This window comes from Ictalurus punctatus, chromosome 6 (genome assembly GCF_001660625.3).
Source record: "Ictalurus punctatus breed USDA103 chromosome 6, Coco_2.0, whole genome shotgun sequence".
Lineage (NCBI taxonomy): Eukaryota > Metazoa > Chordata > Actinopteri > Siluriformes > Ictaluridae > Ictalurus > Ictalurus punctatus.
The window spans coordinates 1,882,716-1,905,806 of record NC_030421.2 but is presented as its reverse complement, the minus strand read 5'-3'; the positions used below and the strand labels follow the sequence as shown (position 1 = coordinate 1,905,806).

Here is a 23,091-nt window from a genome sequence, read left to right as displayed (position 1 = left end):
GAACTGATGAGAGACGGAGGTTAAAGATTCTTTATTCATGGTCAGAACGTGGTGAATCGTTTACAGTAACATGGGGTTCTTTTGATTTAAACGTTTTTTTTGTTTTTTTTAGTTGATTACGTCTTTGCTCAAACCTTATTAAATACAAAAGAAATGGAAGAAACGACTGAAACACACGCAATTCTTTTCTAAATAATGTTTAAGGCTGACGTAAGTGTTTCTTAAAAGAGGTAGTCTAAAGTGCTATATTGTGTTCGAGCAGAAGTACATAGAGTGCACGTGTGCACACCTTCCCTCGACGGTTAAGCTCGTGTTAGGTCAGCAAAGAGTTCCTCGTGTTTCACGTAGTAATCCTTCCTTCATTCCTACGAAGGAATAAATGAATAGATTTGCCACTGAGCTAGGTCCACAGCTCCACGGGCATGATGCCTTCTTTAGAGTTCAAGGAAGGGAAAAGGTTTTCCTCAGACAAGAAATGGAACGGGAACTGGACCAGGAAGCCACGGACTTTCCTCAGCTCAGCGCAGGCTTGGATGGGGTCTTCAGTGGCCATGCAGGAGCGGGACACGTACTCCCTCAGGATCTTATAATTCAGCACTGCGTCCGTGGGTAAGCATCGGAATACCTGCGGACACAACATTCACACAATCTGTAATGAATTCACCACCACGCAGTGGTATTAGTTTAGGGCCGTAGTCAGAGTTGAGCATACAGTAGAGAGGACGTAATGCTGGAATTGTGCATATCACAGCATTTCCTCGGATGTAACTAAAGACTTGTAGGCTATTCGGTTAAAAACAGGTTTGGCCAAAACCACTGTCTGACTGAATTAGTTGTGATCACAGTATTACAGTTTGACATTCAAGGGCAATATTATTAATATTATAGACTTAAAAATGGTACAAAATAATGAATCATTTGAATCATTATGTAGCGCTTTTATCCAAAGTGCTTTACGCTGTGTTTCATTCACCCATTCACACACACACTCACACACACAGCAATGGTAGCAGAGCTGCCATGCAAGGTGCTAACTTGCCATCGGGAGCAAATTGGGGTTCAGTGTCTTGCCCAAGGACACTTCCGCATGTGGAGTCATGTGGAGTCATGTGGAGTCACGTGGAGTCACGTGGAGTCACGTGGAGTCACGTGGAGTCACGTGGAGTCACGTGGAGTCACGTGGGAATCGAACCGCCAACCCTACGACTAGTGGACAACCCGCTCTACCACCGGCTCCACAGCCGCCCCGTATAAAGAGACTTGATTGTATTTTTTTTTTTTTTTTGGCACTTTAATAGATTTATTACATTTGCGATGAAAGTGATTTTGTGAGAAAGATGCGATTTTCTCGCCATGCTCGTTTTCTTAATTAGCATAATATAAATACGTCACACTCACGTATTACGATTTCGTTCTCACCAAAACATCTTTTAAAACGAAAACTGCAGTAACGTTAATCATCTGAATTGCACCTACATGAGCTGACTCTAAATGTTGCCCTTATAAACTATAAACGTGGGTCAGTTAGATAATACATGATGATGATGATGATGATGATGATGATGATGATCACATATCCTTAAAGCACTGGAGCAAGCACAGATGGCAGTGCTAAGCAGACGTTTGAGTACAAGTAACAGCTGGATCAAGGAGAGCCTTGATTATTGAACTAATTTTACATCACTGATGAACGTGGGCCTGTTCTATTAATGAATGAATGGGTTTAACTATTTGGAGCATGTTGAGAGTGCTTGCACCACTTCATCTGCACTATTATTTACCTTGTCATAAACACTGGCGTTTTTGGTGGCAGTCACCATCCAGATCTCCTTGTAGAACCTGTCACTGATAGGATCACTGATGTCCACGCTGTAGTCTCCCAGCAGTCCAAGCACAACCCTACCACATACACACAAGCTCTTTTATCCACGAACAAAGGAGCAAACGTTACAAGTATAAAGCTCATTATTGTATCTCATCCCAACCAACAGTCCATCCATCCATTGTCTGTACCGCTTATCCTACACAGGGTCACAAGGAGCCTGGAGACTATCCCAGGGGACAACATGGGGGACACCCTGGATGAGGTGCCAACTCATCTGAGGACACAATTGCGCACACACTCACGCACCCATTATGTATAATTTGGAAATGCCAATCAGCCTACAATGCATGTCTGTGCACTGGGGGAGGAAACCAGAGTACCTGGAGGAAGCACATGGAGAACACGCAAACTCCACACACACAGGGCGGAGCCGGGAATAGAACTCCAAACCCCAGAGGTGCGAGGCAAGTGTACCCACCTCTACGCCGAAATGCCCCATCCGACCAACAGTTACGTCCGTGAAAACATTTCCAAATGAATATCGCTTTGTCTAAATATCGAAATAACTGTAAACTACTGTATCGTCAAGAACAAAAAAAGACGTTTGAATGCAGTTGTGGAGTGAGATTAGCCCACCTGAAGCACTCCGTACGTAGAGACAGGGCAAACCTGCCAGCCTGGTAGTTTTCTCCATCCATGAGCGAGTCCTGGATCTCTGTGTCCTCCACCACTACAGCCATCTCACTGTCCCTCTTCCCCAGCATGCTCCTGTCGTTGATATTAGCAGAACCTGCACAAAAACACACACTCACAAGAATGATTTTTTAAAAATATTTCAATGATGAGAAAGAGGTGCCTTTTATTAACCATCCGTGGCTACAAGGCACACATGAATGACATCTCTTTGGCTCTGCTGCCATCTAGTGGTCTTCTTGCAAATTCTGCCCAGTGCTCAAGAACCAAGCTCTGCATATATACAGTATACTGATTAACCTGATTATGCAGGGGATCTGCTTGCAGTGGCCACCTCAGATGCAGCCCTGGAGGATAATTAGGCAAATATGCCATATATAGCAGATGTATACATGTATTAACATATGTACTTTATTGTCGTATTCTTTTCTGTGCATATATGTGTGTGTGTGAGTGTGTGTGTGTTGGGCTGCGTGTATATTTTGTCAGCAGCATGACTGACCGATAATGACAGTGCGGTCATCCACGATCATGAGCTTGCTGTGCACATAGATGAGCTCAGTAACCAGACGGCCATCCAGATCAGCATGAGTGCGTAAACCACAGAAAGAGATGTAGTTGATCCAGCCGTCAGCCACTGCACACACACACACACACACACACACACACACACACACACAAAAGCATGCACATTACATACAGCGTGTATTAAACATTTACCTTCAGTAAACCGGCCGTGAGTTATCCACAACACTATGAATTATTCAATTACTGTATATCTGTTAATGTAGTTAATATAGAAGCTGTAGTGCACCCGAAAGTTTGCGCACCCCTTGCAGAATCTGCTAAATCTTAATACTGTTAACAAAATAAGACGGATGATAAAAATCCCATGGTGTTGTTTATCTAGTTCTATCCTGACTAAGCTATTTTGTTTACATATCGTCCACAAGACAAGATAATAGCTGAATTTATAAAAAAAAATGACCCTGTTCAAAAGTTTACACACCCTCGATTATTAATACCGTGTGTCGTTACCTGGATGATCCACGACATGATGTGTTTATGTTTCGTGAGAGTTCTTCACGAGTCCCTTGTTTGTCCTGCCCACTGTTCGTCGGAAAAATCCTCCAGGTCCGGCACATTCTTTACTTTTCCAGCATCTTCTGCATATTTGACTCCTTTCCAGCAGCGGCTGTATGATGTCGAGATCCGTCTTCTCACACCGAGGACGACTGAGCGACTCGTACACGACCGTTACAAAAGGCGCGAACGCTCACCGATGCTCGAGAAGGCGACACGATACATTAAGAGCCCGGGGGGTGTGTAAACTTTTGAACAGGATGATGGTTGTAAATTGTATATTATGTGGTTCGTTTAGTACCGCCCTTCAGACGTTAAATAAGATGGTTAAAACGTCTCCCAGAAGACAAAATAATAACAATTTACAAGTGTAATATTTTGGTCTCATTTGTCTCATTGGGTTCTCTTTATCATCTTTTAGGACGTAGTGTGAAAATCGAATGAGAGAAAAGTCACAAACTTTCGAGCACCCCTTTAAATACGCAACATATCTCGGGGGACTCAGGGGACAAGGAAGGGGACACCACCATACACTCACATACCCATTCATTTAGAGATGCCTGTCAGCCTACAATGTGTGTCTTAATGGTTAACCAGTTACTGCAATATCATACTGTAATACTGTAGTTATAATACAGCTTCGATATGAAGTTTTCAGGTGGTCCATGACTATAGCAGCTGTCTTGAATCCAAACAATCTAAAAAGAGAGGAGTAAACACCTGAAGGAGCTCTACTTACTCACACATTTGAGTCTGTCGATAATGGAGTGCTCTCCTCTGCACGTGGTCCTGCAGGTACACAGACAGCACCATGCCTGTCACCAATATATATCTCCATGAGCCCATCCCACGTCCACCCCCCTCCATCTTTGCCCTGTAATGACTTCTGTGTCGAATGAGACCTGTTGTTTCGGCATTACTCGTGCATAATTGTCCGGTCTGCCTCTTAAGCATTTAATTGAAGCAATTTGGTGATTACAGATGAAGCATGTGTCAGTGATTACCTGTAATTAAAGTGCATGATTGCCTTAATGGCTTGTCCCCCTCCAGAGGAGATGTCGCCTTCAAAGCCGGGCAGCAAAGGCATCACCACGTACACCCGGAACTTTTTCTTCTCTCTGCAGGACTGAGACATGATCAGAGGCACGGGCAAGCATCTCGATCCTGTCTGATAAGTGTCTCACGGCCTGTCGGTGTGTGTGTGAGATAGAGACGGGAACATACGTCCACACCTGTATGCTCGGAGGATTCTCTCAGTCAGCGCGTCTCCGATGCTGTTACGGATGGTCTTGTCAGAACAGCTTATGAAGAACTGATTCTGTGACACAGACGAGTCGGTATTGATCGCAGTCCTAAAGCGATATTAACGTACGATTGCAGATTTAAAGCCGAATTCTACCTCTATGTAAATGAAGTGCTTGCTGTTCTGTATGGCTGAGATGTAGGCCAGATGAATGGACTCCTCGTGCACCTTCGTACCTATGGACCACTGGCACACCGATCTCAAAACCTGACATGGACACCGAACCAGCGCACGCTTTGAATGGAATGTCAAAGCCATCGCTAGTGTTCAGCATTCTAGAAGTTCATTGTTCATGGTGCCACTCCTCACCTGTACATTGGCCTGCGTGTGTTTACCCCACGGCTCGGGTGGCTTGCTGGGTTCGCAAAGAGACTTGGGTACGAGGCAGGGATAACACGTCGCCCCCGACCGCTTCTTCACCAGCTAGCAAATAAAGGAGAGCTGATTAAAATCAGACAGTATGTCACTTGTCAAATCCCCAATCACACCTTTAAAGAGCGCTAATTACTCCTGCACGTCCACGTAGCCCACCGTGCTGACCATCGACCCCAGCCCACTGGCTGAGCACCTCATGAGGCTGAGAACTCACTTCAGGTTGAAAGAAAGTTGCCGTGCCCTCTCTTTGTTCCTAACAGTGCGCTTGATTACAAGAAATGCAAGGCCATGAGGCTAAAGACATTTTCAAACTGCATTTTTAATGACTATTGTCCTTACCAGACGACACTCAGACTGTTTTCATCCGCACCACGGCCCATCTAAAGCCATCTTACCTGCCGTGTTTTTTTTCTTTTCTTCGTTCTTTTCATCTTACACGCTCTGTTATTGTCCTCTTTATTATGTTTAATACCCCGAGGAGCTGTTATGATTTTCTATTTGAAGTCTTTGCATCGATGTATGCTGAAGAGTGTTTAAATGCTTATACCTTAACCGAAGTGGTGTCAGGTTCGGATCATATTCGGTTCATCTCTGTCGAAAGAAACTCCTCGAGTCAGATCTGGACTTTGATACCAAAAACGTACGTGTTCCTACGATTTAATTATCTGGTCAAGGTTGGGTCTCTGTAATGTGTTTGTTTGTTTATTTATTTATTTATTTATTTATTTATTTACCCCTCTCCCTACATTTCACACTTAAACGCTTTCACCCCTCTTGGAGGAAGTGCTCGGCGTGCAAATTAGCAAGCTGTACTGCATGTCAACATTGACCGCAGGCTAAACAATAATCTGGACCTGGTGTTTTTAAACAGATGGTTACTAATAAAATAAAAGTATTGAATTTATTTTAGCAGCAGGCGTCGCAGGCAATTAACAACTGGCAAAATGTGTTGATTAAAACCTATTGAATCCTGAAGGGAGGACTGATCTTAACTGGACTTGCAGGATGTTGGCAGCCGTCCGAGCGGCAGCCCAAACTGCTCTGACCTTGACGGAGGATCGCAGCACCCAAATCATCAGCCCCAAAAATAGCTCGTGTGTGTGTGTGTGTGTGTGAGTGTGAGAGAGAGAGAGTCTGACTTGGCATTGTCTGTGTTTTGATGTGTGAAGAGCTAATGTTCAGGACGGCGAGAGGAGCGCGATGGTTTTGGGTACCGTTATGTATGTGTGTAACGTCTATCAGAATGGCTCAGTTTCCATTTTTATCTCTGACAGGGATATGATGATACGAAGCATCTCATGGTTCTGGTAGGAAGGAGCAGGTATGTTCTTATCATTTGTGACGATTCAAGTTCTCTCCGGTGTGCAGATAATAGAGGTGTTTATAACACCTAATGGAAAACCCTGCCCCTGAACAAAAGTAATAGAAAAAAAGAAAAATCAAAAAAAAAATAATAAATAAATCCCATGCACTGAAATGTGCTAATATATATCGCATACTCTCATTACCGATTGAATTGTTCTCACGTTGACGTTCTTTCTTTGTGGCGTGATGAATACAGAAAATAGCCGAGTGTCGATCTCTAATCAGCACCAGTCAACTGGCACCAAAGGAAATAAATGAGAGTGCACTGTCTTTGAGCGGAGAATTCTCATTTCCCCTAAACACCTCATCAGAAGCATTCAGCCGCCTTTTGTTTGGCCTCCTGCGCTGTGCACACACCTGGCTCCTTCCACTTTAATTATTCACCAGGAGAGTGTCTGATCTGTAGCCAAGCCTGAAATATGACTGGCACATTGCAAAAGGAAATCATACAGGCCTCAAACCAATTCAATTACCGAACAATCAGAGTAAAAAGGCCTCTAATTGCTTTAAAAGGGAGCCGGGAGAGCGGGCTCGCCATTGAATGCTGACGGCATTCAGAACAAGACACAATGCACAACTGCAGGGGGTGCTAAGCTCAAGCTAATAAAGATCACTTCAAAAACGACTGCAAGAGGTTGGGGGTGGCTGTGGTTCATGCATGTGTTTGATCTTTAATTCCGGTGTATTTTTTTTTAGTTTATAGTGCTAACACGAAGAGATTTGACTACGCGCAATAATACAACAATTATTTTTTCAATAATTAATAGAAAATGTGTTGTTGGGGGGGGTTCTCAAACATTTTTTTGCAGCCATGGACCCCTAAAATAAATCTGCTGACCCTTCAGTGTGTATATATATATATAACGGTCACCTTATTGTTGAGTGTTTATTGCAGACTTTTCCATATATCCGTTTTGTTTTGGGTTTTTTATTTATTTATCTATCTTAATTATTATTCGACATTATTCGTAAGTCTAGCTCTTTTTGTATTATTGAGTTATTAAGAGCTATTATTTATCATTTATTACAATAATGAATTGGATTTGAACTTTGACAGTAGTGAGTTTCCACTACTGTAACAAAAAACAAACGGCAGACCTCTTGACAATGTTTCACAGACCTTCCATAAACATTTCGAGCAAAACAAATCCATCCATCCATCCATCCATTTCCTGTACCGCTTATCCTATCCCAGGGAACTCGCGGCACACACATTCACACACTGTGGACGATTTGGAAATGACAACCAGGGTACCGTGCATGTTTTTGGACCGGGGGAGGAAACCGGAGTACCCGGAGGAAGCCTTCGAAGCACGGAGAGAACACGTAAACTCTGGCAACGTGCCAACCACTGAGCCAAACAAATCGTTCAGACTTTTTAATTTATCCTGATGCACTATAGTCATTTCCCTGTGTTTTTAGTATTCCTTGTACCTTTGTGAAGTTCCACCTCTGGATGAAATGCCTGGCGATGTCCCTCGCAGCCTTCCCATGAACCACAACTCCAACGTCATGCCATGGCATCCTCGGCGTCTTATACCTGTCAATGAAATCTGGACAAGATGACGGCACACAGCAAACCAGAAGCCTGTTTAAAGGGAAGCTGATACAGAGTAGAGCGTGTACTCGATCGTTGATTTATTCGGCTGTGTGAGACACTGATCAACCTAACAAGGCCTCGATTTCTATCTCTGACATTTCTCAGGATGTTCCGGTGTATTTATATACCAGGACTGCTCAAATTTCTTCCGGGTTATAGGCAGAGTAGTAAGAGAGGTGGAGAGAGAGAAAACTGAACGGTGAACCCAATCGGATATGGAACGGGATAGTCTGGAACCGTACTCCTCTCTCGTTTTCAACATTTCTTCTACTTTTCTTTCTGATATAAAAGACATCCCGTTTCTTTCGTATGACTACGTGCGGTCGGGTTATAATGAAGTAAGCAATATGAATCATATCCTTTTCTACTGGACTTAGAGGCACCTTGGATAGAAAAATAGAACATTTATATTTGAGCTCTCGGAGGTTTTTCATTACCATCGAACGGCTTGTTGAGTTTGACCCAGTCTTTGAGGATGAAGTTGCAGTAGTCTTTGCCATGCCAGAAGCGAGTCTCTCCACAAAGCTCTGTGCTGCTTATGTGACTTCTGAGGGAGCTGGTGTCTGTAATAACAAAGTCAGAAACGTTCCAGAAATAGAAACGTCAAGCAAGACATCATTCAGGTGGCTGTCTCTTTACATTTGGGCAGTGGTGGTTCAACGGTTAAGCCTCTGAGGTACTGATCAGAAGGTTCGAGCCCCAGCACTGCCAAGCTGCCACTGTTGAGCCCTTGAGCAAGGCCCTTAACCCTCTCTGCTCCAGGGGGCGCTGTATCATGGCTGACCCAAGTTGGGATATGGGAAAAAAAAAATTCACCGTGCTGTAAATGGTAATGGTAAATGATCTGCACTTAAGTAGTGCTTTTTTGTTTGTTTTTTTAACCTTAGCGGTTCTATAAGGCGCTTTACACTGGTTTTACATTGTAAACGAGGGTGAATGAGAACCAGTGTAAAGCACTTTGGAAGCGCTGAGGTTAAAAAAGCGCTATATAAGTGCAGACCATTAACATTCATCCATTCACTCACACACTCACACACCAGTGGTAGCGAAGCTGATACGCAAGACGATAACTTGCCATCGGGAGCAACTCGGGGTTCAGTGTCTCGCCCAAGGACACTTCGGTACGTGGAATCGAACCGCCAACTCGACTCTACCACCTGAGCCACAGCCGCCCCTATAATGTATGAGTGTGTGTGTGTTTTTAACTCGTTTAACTCATTTAAAACTCATTTAAGTATAGATATTTAAATGGAAAATCATTCATCAGTGCCTCTGTTTGCTTAGGACCAACACATTTTAGCTGTTAATTTGACATAATGGATGTCTATAGTACTATTTAAATTATGTAGTGTGTGTGTGTGTGTGTGTGTGTGTGTGTGTGTGTGTTGCTGACCATGAGGCAGGAGATGGAAGTGATGCAGGCCCATTGAGTAGGAGTCAGTGGAGCGCAGAAACAGGCTCTTACTGTACCACTCTGGGACAAGCAGCGATCTAGAGCTCACACTGCTCCTACTGTTGCAGTGCTCTGTAAGCGGAAAACACACACACACACACACACACACACACACACACACAGACAGTAATAAGTGTTCATACAGAATTTATTTTATATATAAAAGTAGCTTCTCAAGGCACTTGACATAAAAAACACAATCATGTATAGATACAAATAATAAAAAAAAGCATACATATCAAGACTGAATAAATCAAAAGTCAAGTAAAATCTAACCTAAAAAGTACGTTTTAAGATAAGATTTTAAAATACCTAACGTCTGTGCGTGTCTGATATCACCTGGACGTGAATTCCATAGTTTAGGAGCATAAGAGGAGAAACCCCTATCACCCATGGAGCGTAAACGTAAACTTTTACATAGTGCATGGTCTTAGAGTGAGACATTCATGTTTTGCCGGTGCACTAAAGATCACAAGGATCACCTTTGAGAAAGAATTATAGATGTGATGTATATATCTGCATCTAATAGATCCTATTTGTATTTCCATGAGGAATAAAACACAACACGGTGTGCTGTTATAGGAAAGTAATCAGTGACCAGGTGCTGAGATGAAGCGGAGACCAACCTGAAGTTGATTATTTCCCGGTAACGACACCGGTGTCGGAATGTTTTATTCCTCTTACACCACAACAGTTTCTCAGTTTCCTAACGCAAGCGTTTTCGATGGATCAAGAATGACATTTCAGACTTTTATCCACGTCGAGCTACACCGTGGAGCGTCCGCAAAACACGTCATCACTTACGTTATAACAGCTATAAACAGACAACGCTCCCTCACTGGCTTCTTTCTTGAAGTTAAATAAATAAAAGACAAATAGATGCAGCTTGTTGCGTGACCGAGATACAGCAAAGCTGTCCATCTTGAAGACTGTATATGTTGGAAAACTTAAAATGACTGCTTTACTGCTGACTCTTACACTGGAGACTCCTTTCCGAAATGGAAACGTCACCGTATCAATAATTACGCACGTTATTCGTACACGTTTATGCGCTGACTTGCCATACGAGTCTCTCCGCAAGTTATTACTATAGATATGGTAACCCTACTGGAAATGGTAACAAGCACATTAAAAAATATAAAAGCTTCTGACCAATCAGGATGGAGAATTCGACAGTGCTGTGGTATTTTGTGTACCCGTTGTCTAATAACGTCCGGGTTGGAATGGTATTCATGGCTTATTTAAACCCTTTCAGCCCTGTCTGTGCTCAGAAAGTTCACCCTGTAGTCACGAGTATACTTATGTGGTTTGTGTAAGTGTGTTCTTCTTACTGAACTCCGTGCCTTCTGAGCTGCTCTTATCCTCTGCTGCTGCAACGTAGCTTCTACTGACAGGCAGTGTGAGGTTGGAGCTGGTTTCTGCACGCTCCTCCACCGAGCACGTTTCTCCAGCAGCCTCTCCACCCAGCACTTCTTCTTCCATCACTGAACTGAACTTCAGCGCTTTATCCTCTTCCGACACGCCCACAGACTCCTGAACGTATAAAGAGCGCGTGCAAGGGCCAACAAATCACGTCAGCTAGCATTTTTACCGTCTTGCGTAAATACTGTGTTCAGACGTGTTTACTGACTTCCTTATCAACGATAAGAATGTGTCTCGTCAGTAATATCTGCCACCTGCTCTCCACAGCATCCACAGGGAGATACACTGTAACTTATCACTGCTATACCTTCAGCAAAGAAAGCTCCGTCGATGCACACGCTCGCTCTCATTTAGTACTGCTGCGTAGCGCTGACATTAGGACGACGTTAAATGCAGCTGATGTATTTAACCGCCTGTAGACGCTAGTAATGGTCCACCTGTCCTGAATCAATGGCTAGACTTTATGACATAAATTAGAGTATCGCTGAGGGTAATTTGTTAGTCGAGCACTCCCTGACCCCATATACCGAATGCCTTTTGAACGCAGGGGGAAAAATGTCCTGTGAAGTGTGCGGGTTAATGGCTCATGGAGGATCATAGTGGCCTGGACTTGGCAAATGGCAAATGTCACAGCAGTCTCCTCCCGGTGGGTATAATTTTATTAAGTGCAAATATCACTAGGCTCCTTAGGAAACGTTTGGAAAAGGTTACACCAACAGCTGTAACAGTTTCATGTATATTAGCAAAGATTTTACAGTCGAGGAGACTTGGGTTGATAGATACAGTCACTCATGCATGAGCATAGAAGCCCCTAAGTACATGCAATAAACACTTCGATTTGAAGGGCTGAAATCATGTTTATTTAAAAGCCCCGGCCCATATTTAATGACACAATGGCGAGCAGGTAGACTGCAGCCTGCAAGAGGGGGCATAGAAGAGAAATCATTCTCGCCCATTCAGTGGCCCCCAGTAATTTGTTGAGTCACTCATCCATGCAGACCCTTTATGTTTAATGCAACTCTCCTGGGGAAGGAAGTACCCGGTAAGGCCAGGCGATGTTCCTCAGCATGAGAGCACTGGGATTAGCAACCGCAGGCCCTTCGACTGTGCCCCAGATGCTCTGTAATTGCGATTTTACGTTTGCTAGTGGAAAGAAAAAAAAAAAAGCGATGATCCAGAGCTGCAGACCCTAAGCACAAAATCAATCCGTGCAACAACAAAGCTGGCATTCGTTTAAAACGCAGTCCATGATGGTCTTCTCAGGTTGATATCCTGCTCTGTTACAAAGTAAAATACGATACCTGTTGGATCTTGTGGGAACTTGCTAAAATGTTCTTTTATATATATATATATATATATTCGTATGTATTATAACTCAAGTAAGTTACCTAAAGAACATGAAATGTCTGCTATACACAGAGAGACAGTGCACTGGTGCCCATCAGTAGAAGAAGCTTGAGTCGGCAGCTGTCAGGTGCGTGTTTCATTCCCCCATCGAGCACTTTGACAGATCTCAGAAACACCCAGCTGGCAATAGCGTGGCACCTTCCCTGATGAGGGCAGCCTGATGTTGACAAACATTGCAGTGCCACTGTGGGCTATTGCTCTCCACGGGTCACATTTACAGCAAGTTTACTCCTGTCCAATTCACTTACGGTTCAGCGGAGAAGCCTGTCTGAACAGCCAGCGATACTTTCTATTCCTGAGCCTCGCTGAAGTCTATTTACTGTATATCCCTGAAGAGTGAGTCAAATATTTTCCTTATGGAGTTGTACTACAGCAGGTCACCCGCTGTTTTGTTTGGTTTGAAATCCTTGTTATTAATAATAATACATTTCTCTCTCTCTCTCTCTCTCTCTCTCGCTATATATATATATATATATATATATATATATATATATATATATACAAAGGACTTTATTGTAAGTATATGTTGATGGTGGTCAACAATGACAATGAGCATGATGACAATGATGATGATCAAACCTTGGTTGTATTACTTACCCGGGTGAGCTCAGGGGAAACTGCTGGGCTGGCCTGAGGACTCCGTCTGACACTACCAACATCGGTTAGTCTGTGTTGGGAGTCATCCCATCTCCCATAGGCAAGATCGATGCCACCCAGAAAGGCTAGTGACTGGTCAATCACCACTGATTTCTCATGGTGAGCCCAGAGTAGTGATGTGGAGGGTACATGGTCAGGGTGCCGGATCACCTGTCACTCAACACAGATACGAAAGGGTTTTTTTTTTTTTCCCCTCCATATAATAAGTCTGTGGTTCCCATAAACATTCAAAATGCATGGCTGTCAGCAACGGGTAAATTATTTTGCACACCAAATTCTTGTTGAAATTTCAGCTTCTTCACGCCGATCCCTCGTCTTAACGAAAAGGCGTTCACTTTTTTTTTATTTTTTAAACAAACTATTTGAACTGATTTGTGTACATTTGAAAGATAGCTAGAAAGAAAAACAAACTCCTGTCTTCACTGCAGCTGGCTCAGTGCCAAAAATAGCAGAGCTCACAAGATGGAGGCACCCAGTGTGAGGAACAAGTACAGCTGCGTCTCCTGCAGTTTTTGCAGAGCCTCCAGAGGATACTGCCCCTGGCAGGTGCTTGTATACCAGCAGAGCCCTAGAATACCTCCGCCCAGCTGTGGTGCTACCCATCTCCTTGGGGTGTGGGACCCCAGCCACTTCCCAGCACCATTCTTCTGCACAATTTCAAGCACCACTCCAATAAGATAATATGACGGTGTGTCAATCTCTTCCCCGCTTGGGGTTAGCCTGCTGCAGTGATGCGTGCCACACAGCCATGATGCCATGAAGGCTCTTCAGAATTGAAGGTGACCAAGGCAGACTTGCCGCCTGCAGCTCTTACCAGGACGTTCGACAGAGAACAACCTGACCATCCCCAGATGAGATCTCTAGGGTTCAAAATCATGTGATCTCCCATCTTTTTTTTTTTTTTCACTGTGAAGTTAGGCAAAACTCAAACATGATCTAAGTATGCTGCCCCTCCCTACGACCAGAGGCCAGAAGCAAGCTGGGTGCTCCCGCACTATGCATGATATGTTTTGATAGAGGCTTTGTTCTTAGTGGGATACGAGTGGCTGTAGGAGTCGGATAGCAGTGCTGGGGGGAGGGTAAAGCTGATGCAGACGGACAGCTCCCCTCTGTATCACTGTCAGTGGAGGAGAGGGGGCAGCTTTTAGGAACACTAGACATACTGTATGACTCACCATGATGTTGGAGTGAAGGCCCGTCAGAGTCTTCTTGGTGTACTCACTGTTGAGGCCCAGGATCACTTCCACCTCTTTATAGAGCAAGACGCAGATCTTTACCCCTTGCTCCTGGCATGACAATCGGAGACACCACACACTCACCACCACATTCGCTTTTTATTCCAGCTCAGAGCTTTGTAAGATGCTGAAATGACTCACTGCTTTCCGCTTTAAGACGTGGTCTAATCTCCACGTGTTCCCGTCTACCACAGGTCTTTTGAGGAAGATCTCTGGACTCAGCCTTGGTACATCAGGAAACATCTCAGTTCAGTACCACTGCAGTAACTTTGACATTTGCTGCTCACTCACATGGGCTCTGGAATACTAAATACGCCAGTTTTACTAGTACAAGTACTACCTTGTTCAATTAAAGAGTAAACAAACTATCTAACTAACTAACTAAATAAATAAATAAGTACATAAATAAATGAATAATCATGGTTGGATTGTTAATTTTTGATCAGTTAAAGTGTTTACTTTTACTCTTGAATACTTTAGTATATTCAAATATAAATCATTATTTATAATCATTATGATTTCCCCAGCGTACTTCTGCTATAAATTGGGTAAGAATTTGACACACAGTAGTACCCATACTTTTATATTATAAGCACACTTTTCATTGATTTACTGTGATTTTCATTGATTTACCTGGCATTACATTAATAATATATTCATCAAGTCCACAGTTATAAAGTTTTAAAGCGAAAGTTTTTTTTTTTTTTTTTTTTTTTTTTTAAAAAGCTTTTATAAGATTTATAATCTTTGACTTCCTTCCAGGAAGTGAGGTATTCACACTCTGTCAAAAACTTTCATATCAAATATCCCCAGGTGGAATGTGATTTAATTTCAGGAAACAAGTACACATGCTACTGTGTGTAAGCGTGAGTCCTGCAAATTCTTCGACTACATCAAGGGGTGTGAAATAAGTGCTCACAGCATCATCAAACCTAGGAACAAGAGGAAAGATTGATGCTGAGTCTAATCTGTACCACCAGGCTGTGATGAAGATTTCCTCCTTTGCACCTTCTAGGGCATCAGCAATGGCATCAAAGTACCCAGCTGCATTGACAAACCTTCAAAAGAGGCATGGGAAGATTCGTTTAAAAACAGTACCGGGGCGTCTCGCAGATGTTTCTGATGAAGAAATCCAATCAAGATGAGAGAGACATGTTAAATGGAACATGATGAACAGAATATATTGATAACCGAACTGACTGGGAGAACTGGTCTGTAAAACATGATGTCTGAAATCATGTGAAAGTTTTATGGAAAGAAAGCAAATTTTTTTTTTTCTTTTCTTTCTTTTTTTCTTTTCCTGTTTTTTTTTCTTTTCTTTCTTTCTTTTTTTTTTTTTTTTAAACGTGATTGCAGAGCGTTATAGTGTATAGAGTTTAGCGCTCGACATCGGATTGTTCCTCACCATTGTGCTTTTGTGTTTTCTCTGACGGGGGCGAATGAGCCATGGCGATTTTCTCTCAAGAAGTCCTGACCAAACCTTTGGACAAATTCGTCGATGGAGTGCCCCCACCAGCGAGCCTGCCTATACGTGGAACACTTAATGGTGAGAGCCCTGTAATAAAGAGTGAAAATCTTGAGGTGATTGAACATTAAGCGCATATTACGATTAACTCTGTGAAGGTAAATAGTCTCGAGAACGTGCCTACAGAGATTTTCGATCGTCACCCCATGCCTGACTCCAGTCTCTTCGCTCCCTATTTGAATGTGGAACCCCTTATCGTAGAGAATCACTGTCCCAACTTGGCCATCTTTGGGCTTCATGTAGAGAACAAAGGAATCTTTCACCACCAGCCATCTGAAACATGAAGCCCAATGAGAGCTGAGACATGAGCGAGAGCTGCTTCAGCCTCGATAAGGAGAAAACAGCTGTAATAAGCAGAAATAAGTGAACGGCCGCAACAAAAGACATGCCACGACCCCGGTGCCCAGCTAGCGCTGCAACCCGAGAAGCAAAATTCAATTGGGACCTAAACCCTCGCTGTTTGCTTTTACGAGCGGTGTGAGTTATGCAGGCGTAACACTAGCTGCCTGTAAAACAGAAATAAAAACAGTGTTTCTCCTCACATGAAGATAGTTCACCGTGAGCGAGTGTTATTCTGTCCTACTTATTTCAGAGCCAGTGCTGTATTATGCTACAGAGCCATAAAAACCTGCAGGTCACACGCTGATAACTGTAAGCCTGTCAGCCTGAGCTGTTTGAACAGAAAATGAGGTATCGGTTCTTCTCTGTTAAAGGGAGTGGTTGGGAACGACAACAAACATGGGCAGTATCACATGGTGGAAAAAGATGAACGTATCGCTTTTTCGGTAGGTGCATGATATTTATTTATTAAAGAAAGGATAGAGAGAGTGAAATGGGATTATAGACAAGGCGTCACCTTTTGGACCAGCGATAGCACACGCTGTTGGACCCACACCAGTAACAGACTGGGAATGTGTTTCCTCCAGATTTCTTCAGGATCATACCTTCACTTTGGAGAAAATGAATATAAATCACTCTGTGTTACAAAAACAAACAAACAAACAAACAAACGAAGAAAACTTATTTGATTGATAAATAGTTCGTTCTTACATTCCCTTCGGGCCGAGCTCCTTGATAAATGATATTTGACTCACTTCTAAGAATTCAAGCTGAAAGCAAACGTAGGCCGTTAGCTTTAAGCTAAGACGTTTCAAACAATTCATTGCAAATGTGTGCTTCAAAAAATGTCTTCGCGAGTAAAAGATCTCGAATTTAGGCAAATCCAACTAGCATGTCACAAGTGAACAAATGGAAGATTATTAAGCCACGTTTCTCGACATTTACACTCATTTCAAGCTCGAAATGTTCATATTCTACTGGCAAATAATTTATTAATTTACGCATTTATTTCTGTAAAGGAGCAAAACGATCTGCCATTAGAGCAGGAGAATTTTTAAATGAGTCGATATGCCTAGAAACAGGGCTTTAATGGTCTTATATTTGTGATGTAGTAATCTCATAATGAGAAATATTACATAACGTTCAACTTTATTGAAGGTATCTTGACTTGCTCGGCGTTTATTTAGTGCGGCATGCTCGTGAACGGTTCAGTCACTGCTTCTCTTTCAGTGGGAAATCTCGGCTTTCACGATTAAAAACACAGCCCCGAAGCACGTCGTTATGGTTACGGAGACAAACGTGGAATATTCGGATATTTTACGATACTTACTGTTGCAGGATGATTTCTGTAGAGCGTTTTTTTCAAAATATTCTTGAGATAGTCTTCAAGCCGCATCTAATGGAGCACAGAGTCCGTTACAGTAGCCAAAATTGCTTTTTTAAAAAGATTTGCATTTGGAATAATGTGTAAAATGATGCTTCTAACTTTTCTGCTCATCAGCTGTTCCTCTCTGACCAGAGCATCAGGTCTGCGTGGCAGCGTGGGCATGTGTCCTGTCCGAGACCTACTGTGACCTTCGAACGACCTCCTTTTGACCGAGTGACTTGGAGAGAGAGAGAGAGAGAGAGAGAGAGAGAGAGAGAGAGAGAGAGAGAGAGAGAGAGAGAAGGAGAAAGCCTATAGTTTAACATTAAAACCATCACCAGGTTGTTGGTTGTGTCTCTGGTCCAATTTGCTGCAATGTTCTGACAACCCTCAGCACTGTCTATGCAGTGAAGCTGAGAACACTCAGAGACATTAAAGAGACATTGAAGGTTAGTGTGTTTGTACGTGCGTTTACGTGCGTATAGCTTACATTCGACTCGGCAGTGGGATCCTCAATAAGGCCTTGAACTTCAGCAGCTCCTGATGCAGCATTTGAAAATGCTTGAAACGTCTCTTGATTTTCCAAGTGAAGTTCCCGTACCTTAGCTCGATAGTGTACAGATTGGGATTCAAAACCTTCCGGAGAAGAAGTTCATAAGCACGATGTCATTTACAACCGGTCAGAAATATATTCATATAAACTTAAACCATTTTCAGCCGTTCGAGCGTGAAAGAAATTCCTAAAGCGCTTGTTTAGAGAAGCTCAAATGGGATCATATTTCCAAATGTCCCTGGGTGTGTCTGTATTGTTAGGATAATAAATACAAAAATGGTCTCTACCCTTGCATACGTAACGCGATCCACTTCAGTCACTTGCACCAGGATTGGCACGTCATCAAGGAACACCTTGCAATCCAGAGACTTAAACGGAAGAAACGAGTATATCGCTTGAAAAGGGTTCGTTCTTGATTCTGAAAAGATCCAGGCGTTATTATATATTAGATCGCTTTATATCAAGTGGTATACTGTGCATTTCTTGCTAAAAACCTAAATAATGCAACTGATTATAATCTCAGACACACACACACACACACACACACACACATGGATGCAGGTCTGATGTTGGACCTGTCATATTGAGCTTGCTGATGGCGACATAGCAAACTACCAATCATGTAGTAGTAGGAAGTGATTAGACCGACTATGTAAACTTTGAAGTGCACAATAATGGGTTGAAGGGGAGAGAGGCTACAACTGAGGTCCAGCAGGGTGGCAATTCATGAGTCCAGCTGGAGGACTATAGTATTGGCACCTGAGTACAGACAGGTGACAAAATATAGGGAAAAAACCAGTGGCTCATTTGAGTAAAAATGTTGTTTTATCCCTCCTGTACAGTTACAGAGACTTGTTGAATCTCTGCAAAGGCACGTTGTAGCTGTTCGTAGTGATACCAACGACTAGGACACTTCCTGTTGTTTTATCCTTGAACTTGTCTCCTGTCTATAGGTGGTGACTGGTAACGATGCACTAAATAATGTTCATAAATAGGATGTCGTAAAATGTTTCGTTTGTTATGATTGTAATAATCTACTCCTAAGTGCACAAGGTACAAACCGTGTCATGTTGTCGTTCACACAACACAATCTAGCTGGTGAAAATATTATACCAGAGCTTGTGTTATATCGTGGTACTTTATTCCGCCATGCTCTTAACTCTCCGTTCTGAACTGTCAGAAGTCGTAAATTTTCTGTCCTATACCGGGCGTTATAGGATATTATGTCTGACGTATAATGTGTTATAAATATGCAGAAATATCACACTTATAAAGCATGTTATTCAATCCTTGAATTTACGCATCGGACAGATTATAAATGATCATGTCATATGTTTTTGTATTATTTGCTTTTTAATATGGCAAAAGTCCCAGTCAAGGATGACGTTTACATATTAACACTAAGCCTTGGTTTGCGATGAATTATTCAAAGTGAATTAGAATAAATCTAGCCGTGTGCGGCGGAGTCAGAGACCACGATGAGAACGGATACTGACCCCGGAGACTGGCATCACACCGGTCCACATCCAGCTCTTCTGAATTATCCTGTAGGTCGTCGTGATCCAGGCTGGCCGAGAAGCCACTCGTGTCTGACTCCAGACGCTCCAGACGGAACGATTTCTGACACACAGCCATTCCCCGACTCACTCACACTCCCGATGATGTCTGTCTATCAGCAATCAAAGGAATACGTGGTTTACCAAACGTCACACACGGTAAACGTGTATTAAATATGGTCACAGATATATCCCTTCATGTTTTAGAGGAAACAAGGTTGTGTAACTAAAATCAGACATATATATATTATATATATATTTTAAAGTAATGAATTCAGATTCAGTGTATTTTTACATCATCCTATACCGTGACATAATCACTGGTTATATTTATATTACACATAACGTTGAGGTGTATTTTTTTATACCAATGTAGAAGTGTGAATTCTAGGCATTTAGGCATAAAATCCCAGTGTTGCTGTTTGTTTCATTCCTTGGCCTTAAATTCAGTGACAATAAAGCTTCTTCTCAATTAGCTCAATTTCTCAGTCATTTCTTTAGTAAATACCCAGTGCACACACACACACACACACACACACACACAAAAAAACCCCACTTGGCTTGCAGCCACTGATCATTGCCCCCTCATGCAAAATGCATGAAGTATGGATTTCATATCTGCCGGCTGTAGTGTTCAGCTCTCTGTTACGCTCAGGGAGAGAGCTGTTAATGAGAGGGCATCTCTCTCTACACCAGTGACCGTGCTAGTGGTACAAATGCAAAGTGACATACCAGTCAACACCGGACGAGGGGATGGAATGTTTTCCGATCCCATACAGAGTGATAGACGTTGATTTCGCATGACTTAATGGTACATGTAATCAAGGAAAGCCTGAGCTCATATGGCACAACAAATATGGCATGAGGAGATCTCACGTGACCCATGAACCTCTTTGTACAATGAACTTGAACAGCTGAAATACACTGTTCATGATGTGGACAGATGTGTATATCTGGTGTGTGTGTGTGTGTGTGTGTGTGTGTGTGAGTGTGTGTGAGTAAGAGAAGCAAGGGCTGCTTTCAGATTTTAGGATTTTGTGCTTCATTTCACCTGTCATTGCTCCACTAAAATACAGAATCTCCCTAATTGCTGTGTCGAGGCGCTCAGTGCTGCAGGGAGGGAGCGAGAAACCCAAACCCACTTCCCTCATCACCAAAATAGCTTTCAAGCTTCATCAGCTAGAGACATCCAGGCAGTACGGGAAAGTATTCATCCAAGATGGCTCAGCAAAACCCAAAGCAAAGCAATGATACCAATAATATTCCCCATGGTTTAGCAATGGCACCAGCACAGCGGACGTTCCTAGTAAAGTGCTTCTCCGTGCCGTAATTGGCTGGCCAAATGAGCAGAATCACACGCACTTATTAACACATTCACAAGCTGCAACTAAATTGCACGCAACACATAATGTTTGCTGAACAGAGACCCTTCTTTGGCATAAAATTAGGCGCCCCTGTAGAGCACATTAAGCAGATAAAAATTGCACAAACAATTAAGATGTGCTGAGTTGAAGATCCCCAAGCAACATGAAAATGAGTTCATTAGGTACAGATGAGGCAGATTTTGCCCTGACATATTATATCGTTTTGCGAACGCAGTTCGTGTATTTACACTTTGTGACACTTTGGCACTGGAACAAAAATAATTATCATGATGTTAACTGACATATTCATCTGTACTGGAAACATGCCCAGGTAGAAAACTTCTTTATCTAGAATATAATAACATCTGGTTCATCTGGACAAAGATTTCTTCTTTTGAGTGGTTTATTTAGTTATTATTATTATTACATACCAGTGTCAAAACTCAATTACATTTAATAAATGCGTAAAAGCTCAGCCATGTAGCTGTATATACAGACCTATAAATAAAGAATATTGATAGAAAAGTATTCTACCTCCGCGTAACTGTATAGTCTCCGGGGAATTACGTTTTTCACTCTCAATATCACAGAATAGACACAGACATACAGTCATTAATTTACTCGAGAGTGGGTCTGAGTTAGTTAACCTTTTGATATTTTTATTGTCCCTCAGCAGTGTGATGGAATAAAATACCATCGCAGTTTGTGAAGTCCTTAACAAGACCTGAACTTTCTGAGAAGGTCAACAGTGATACGTGTAGTAACACCTATGTAAGAGGGACAGAGTGTGCTGGGGGGGGGGGGATACATTTCTTATAATAATTCTTACGCTCGCTGGGATAAAAACCACAATACTGTCCATCAGAGGAGGTTTCACTTCTTATTCAGTCAATGTTATGGCGTGGAATTGAGGCGCCAAAACCCTTCTTCTTGGCAGATAAATACAACAACAGACGATAACATGAAATATTCTTGACATATTTTTGTTTCTATAACGACACTACGTACAATGCGTGCACGCACATGTCGAGAAGGGATCTCAGCAAGGATTCTGTAATGAAATAAACTGTTCAGGAAACGCAGAAGAGCAGCGTTTAGATGAATAAGCTGCACACGTTTAACTCGTTTTAACCGCATGCAAAATGAACGCACTGATTTAGCACTAAATATTACGCACATCGCTGCAATCATGTATTTGATACAGAATTCAGATCAAGACATTACATTGGGGGATAATTACACGGTGCATGACCGAACAAAAACAGATCATTAAGCATGAAGAGATCGTATATTATTCCGCATAGCGTTAGCTCAGAGTAATTGAGCAGCCAAAAGTGTTACTGCTAAATCATAACATGGACTAAGACATGAGTCTGGAACAGCAGGAAGGCAGGATGATGAGAAAGACAGAGAGCTCCTACCTCTCCAGAATCATACGAATTCAGTGCTGGAAGATAGACAGACTTTCCTTCTTTCTAGCCTTCTTAAAGCCATTCCACTGGCATGTAAGGTAACACTGGTCCTGCATCGGCTCTAGGCAAGTATCGCCCCTGAATTAAACCAGAAATGTAGGGTTCTATTTACAGCTCCTACAATGTTTCATTGAAGCTGGGAGTAAAACAAGGGTACCATTTCACAGGCTACTGAAAGCCCCTATTGATGGAGTAAAGTGTTGTGATGAAATGTTTGTACCAGGAATCAGAGAGCTGATGCTAATCTCTGTGATGTCAGGCAGATTAGAATCCATGATCAGGAGCTGAATACAGTCCCGGGGACTGGCTGGGGACGGGTTCGACTGGTATTTGTGTTGCAGACAGGGAATCTGAGCTGATGCAGCGTTACTGATGTGTCAGCGGTTTGGATGATGGGGGAGAGTTGGCATAGTGATCGGCATGCTCATGACAGACACATCAGTGTAGCGCAGCCGTTATATATACATGTGTCCTAGCCTGTGTGGTCTGTTCAGGAGT

At 42.6% G+C, this 23,091-nt stretch overlaps 1 protein-coding gene across 3 annotated transcripts; it reads right to left on the bottom strand.

Moving 5' to 3' along the window:
• Positions 1-24: 24 nt before the first annotated feature.
• si:ch211-168k14.2 (phospholipase D1) lies at positions 25-23,091 on the bottom strand. 3 transcript variants are annotated; one of them, XM_017470280.3, is made up of 27 exons: positions 22,543-23,088; positions 19,698-19,866; positions 18,489-18,619; positions 18,139-18,284; positions 17,769-17,886; positions 17,613-17,678; positions 16,994-17,052; positions 16,800-16,892; positions 16,064-16,216; positions 15,824-15,973; positions 15,393-15,476; positions 14,560-14,641; positions 14,359-14,469; positions 13,124-13,333; positions 11,029-11,230; positions 9,638-9,769; positions 8,682-8,807; positions 8,079-8,197; positions 5,214-5,327; positions 5,001-5,111; positions 4,834-4,919; positions 4,606-4,719; positions 4,341-4,390; positions 3,021-3,155; positions 2,462-2,615; positions 1,782-1,899; positions 25-625 (listed from the first exon to the last, which is right to left on the bottom strand). In XM_017470280.3, exons 2-27 carry the CDS (start codon positions 19,834-19,836, stop codon positions 401-403), a joined length of 3,228 nt encoding a protein of 1,075 aa, XP_017325769.1. In that variant the 5' UTR covers positions 19,837-19,866; positions 22,543-23,088; the 3' UTR covers positions 25-400. The 3 variants fall into 3 exon arrangements, with proteins under 3 accessions (XP_017325769.1, XP_017325768.1, XP_017325770.1); XM_017470279.3 differs by having other exon boundaries at positions 19,698-19,870; positions 22,543-23,087; XM_017470281.3 differs by lacking the exons at positions 25-625; positions 1,782-1,899 and having other exon boundaries at positions 2,478-2,615; positions 4,345-4,390; positions 19,698-19,870; positions 22,543-23,091.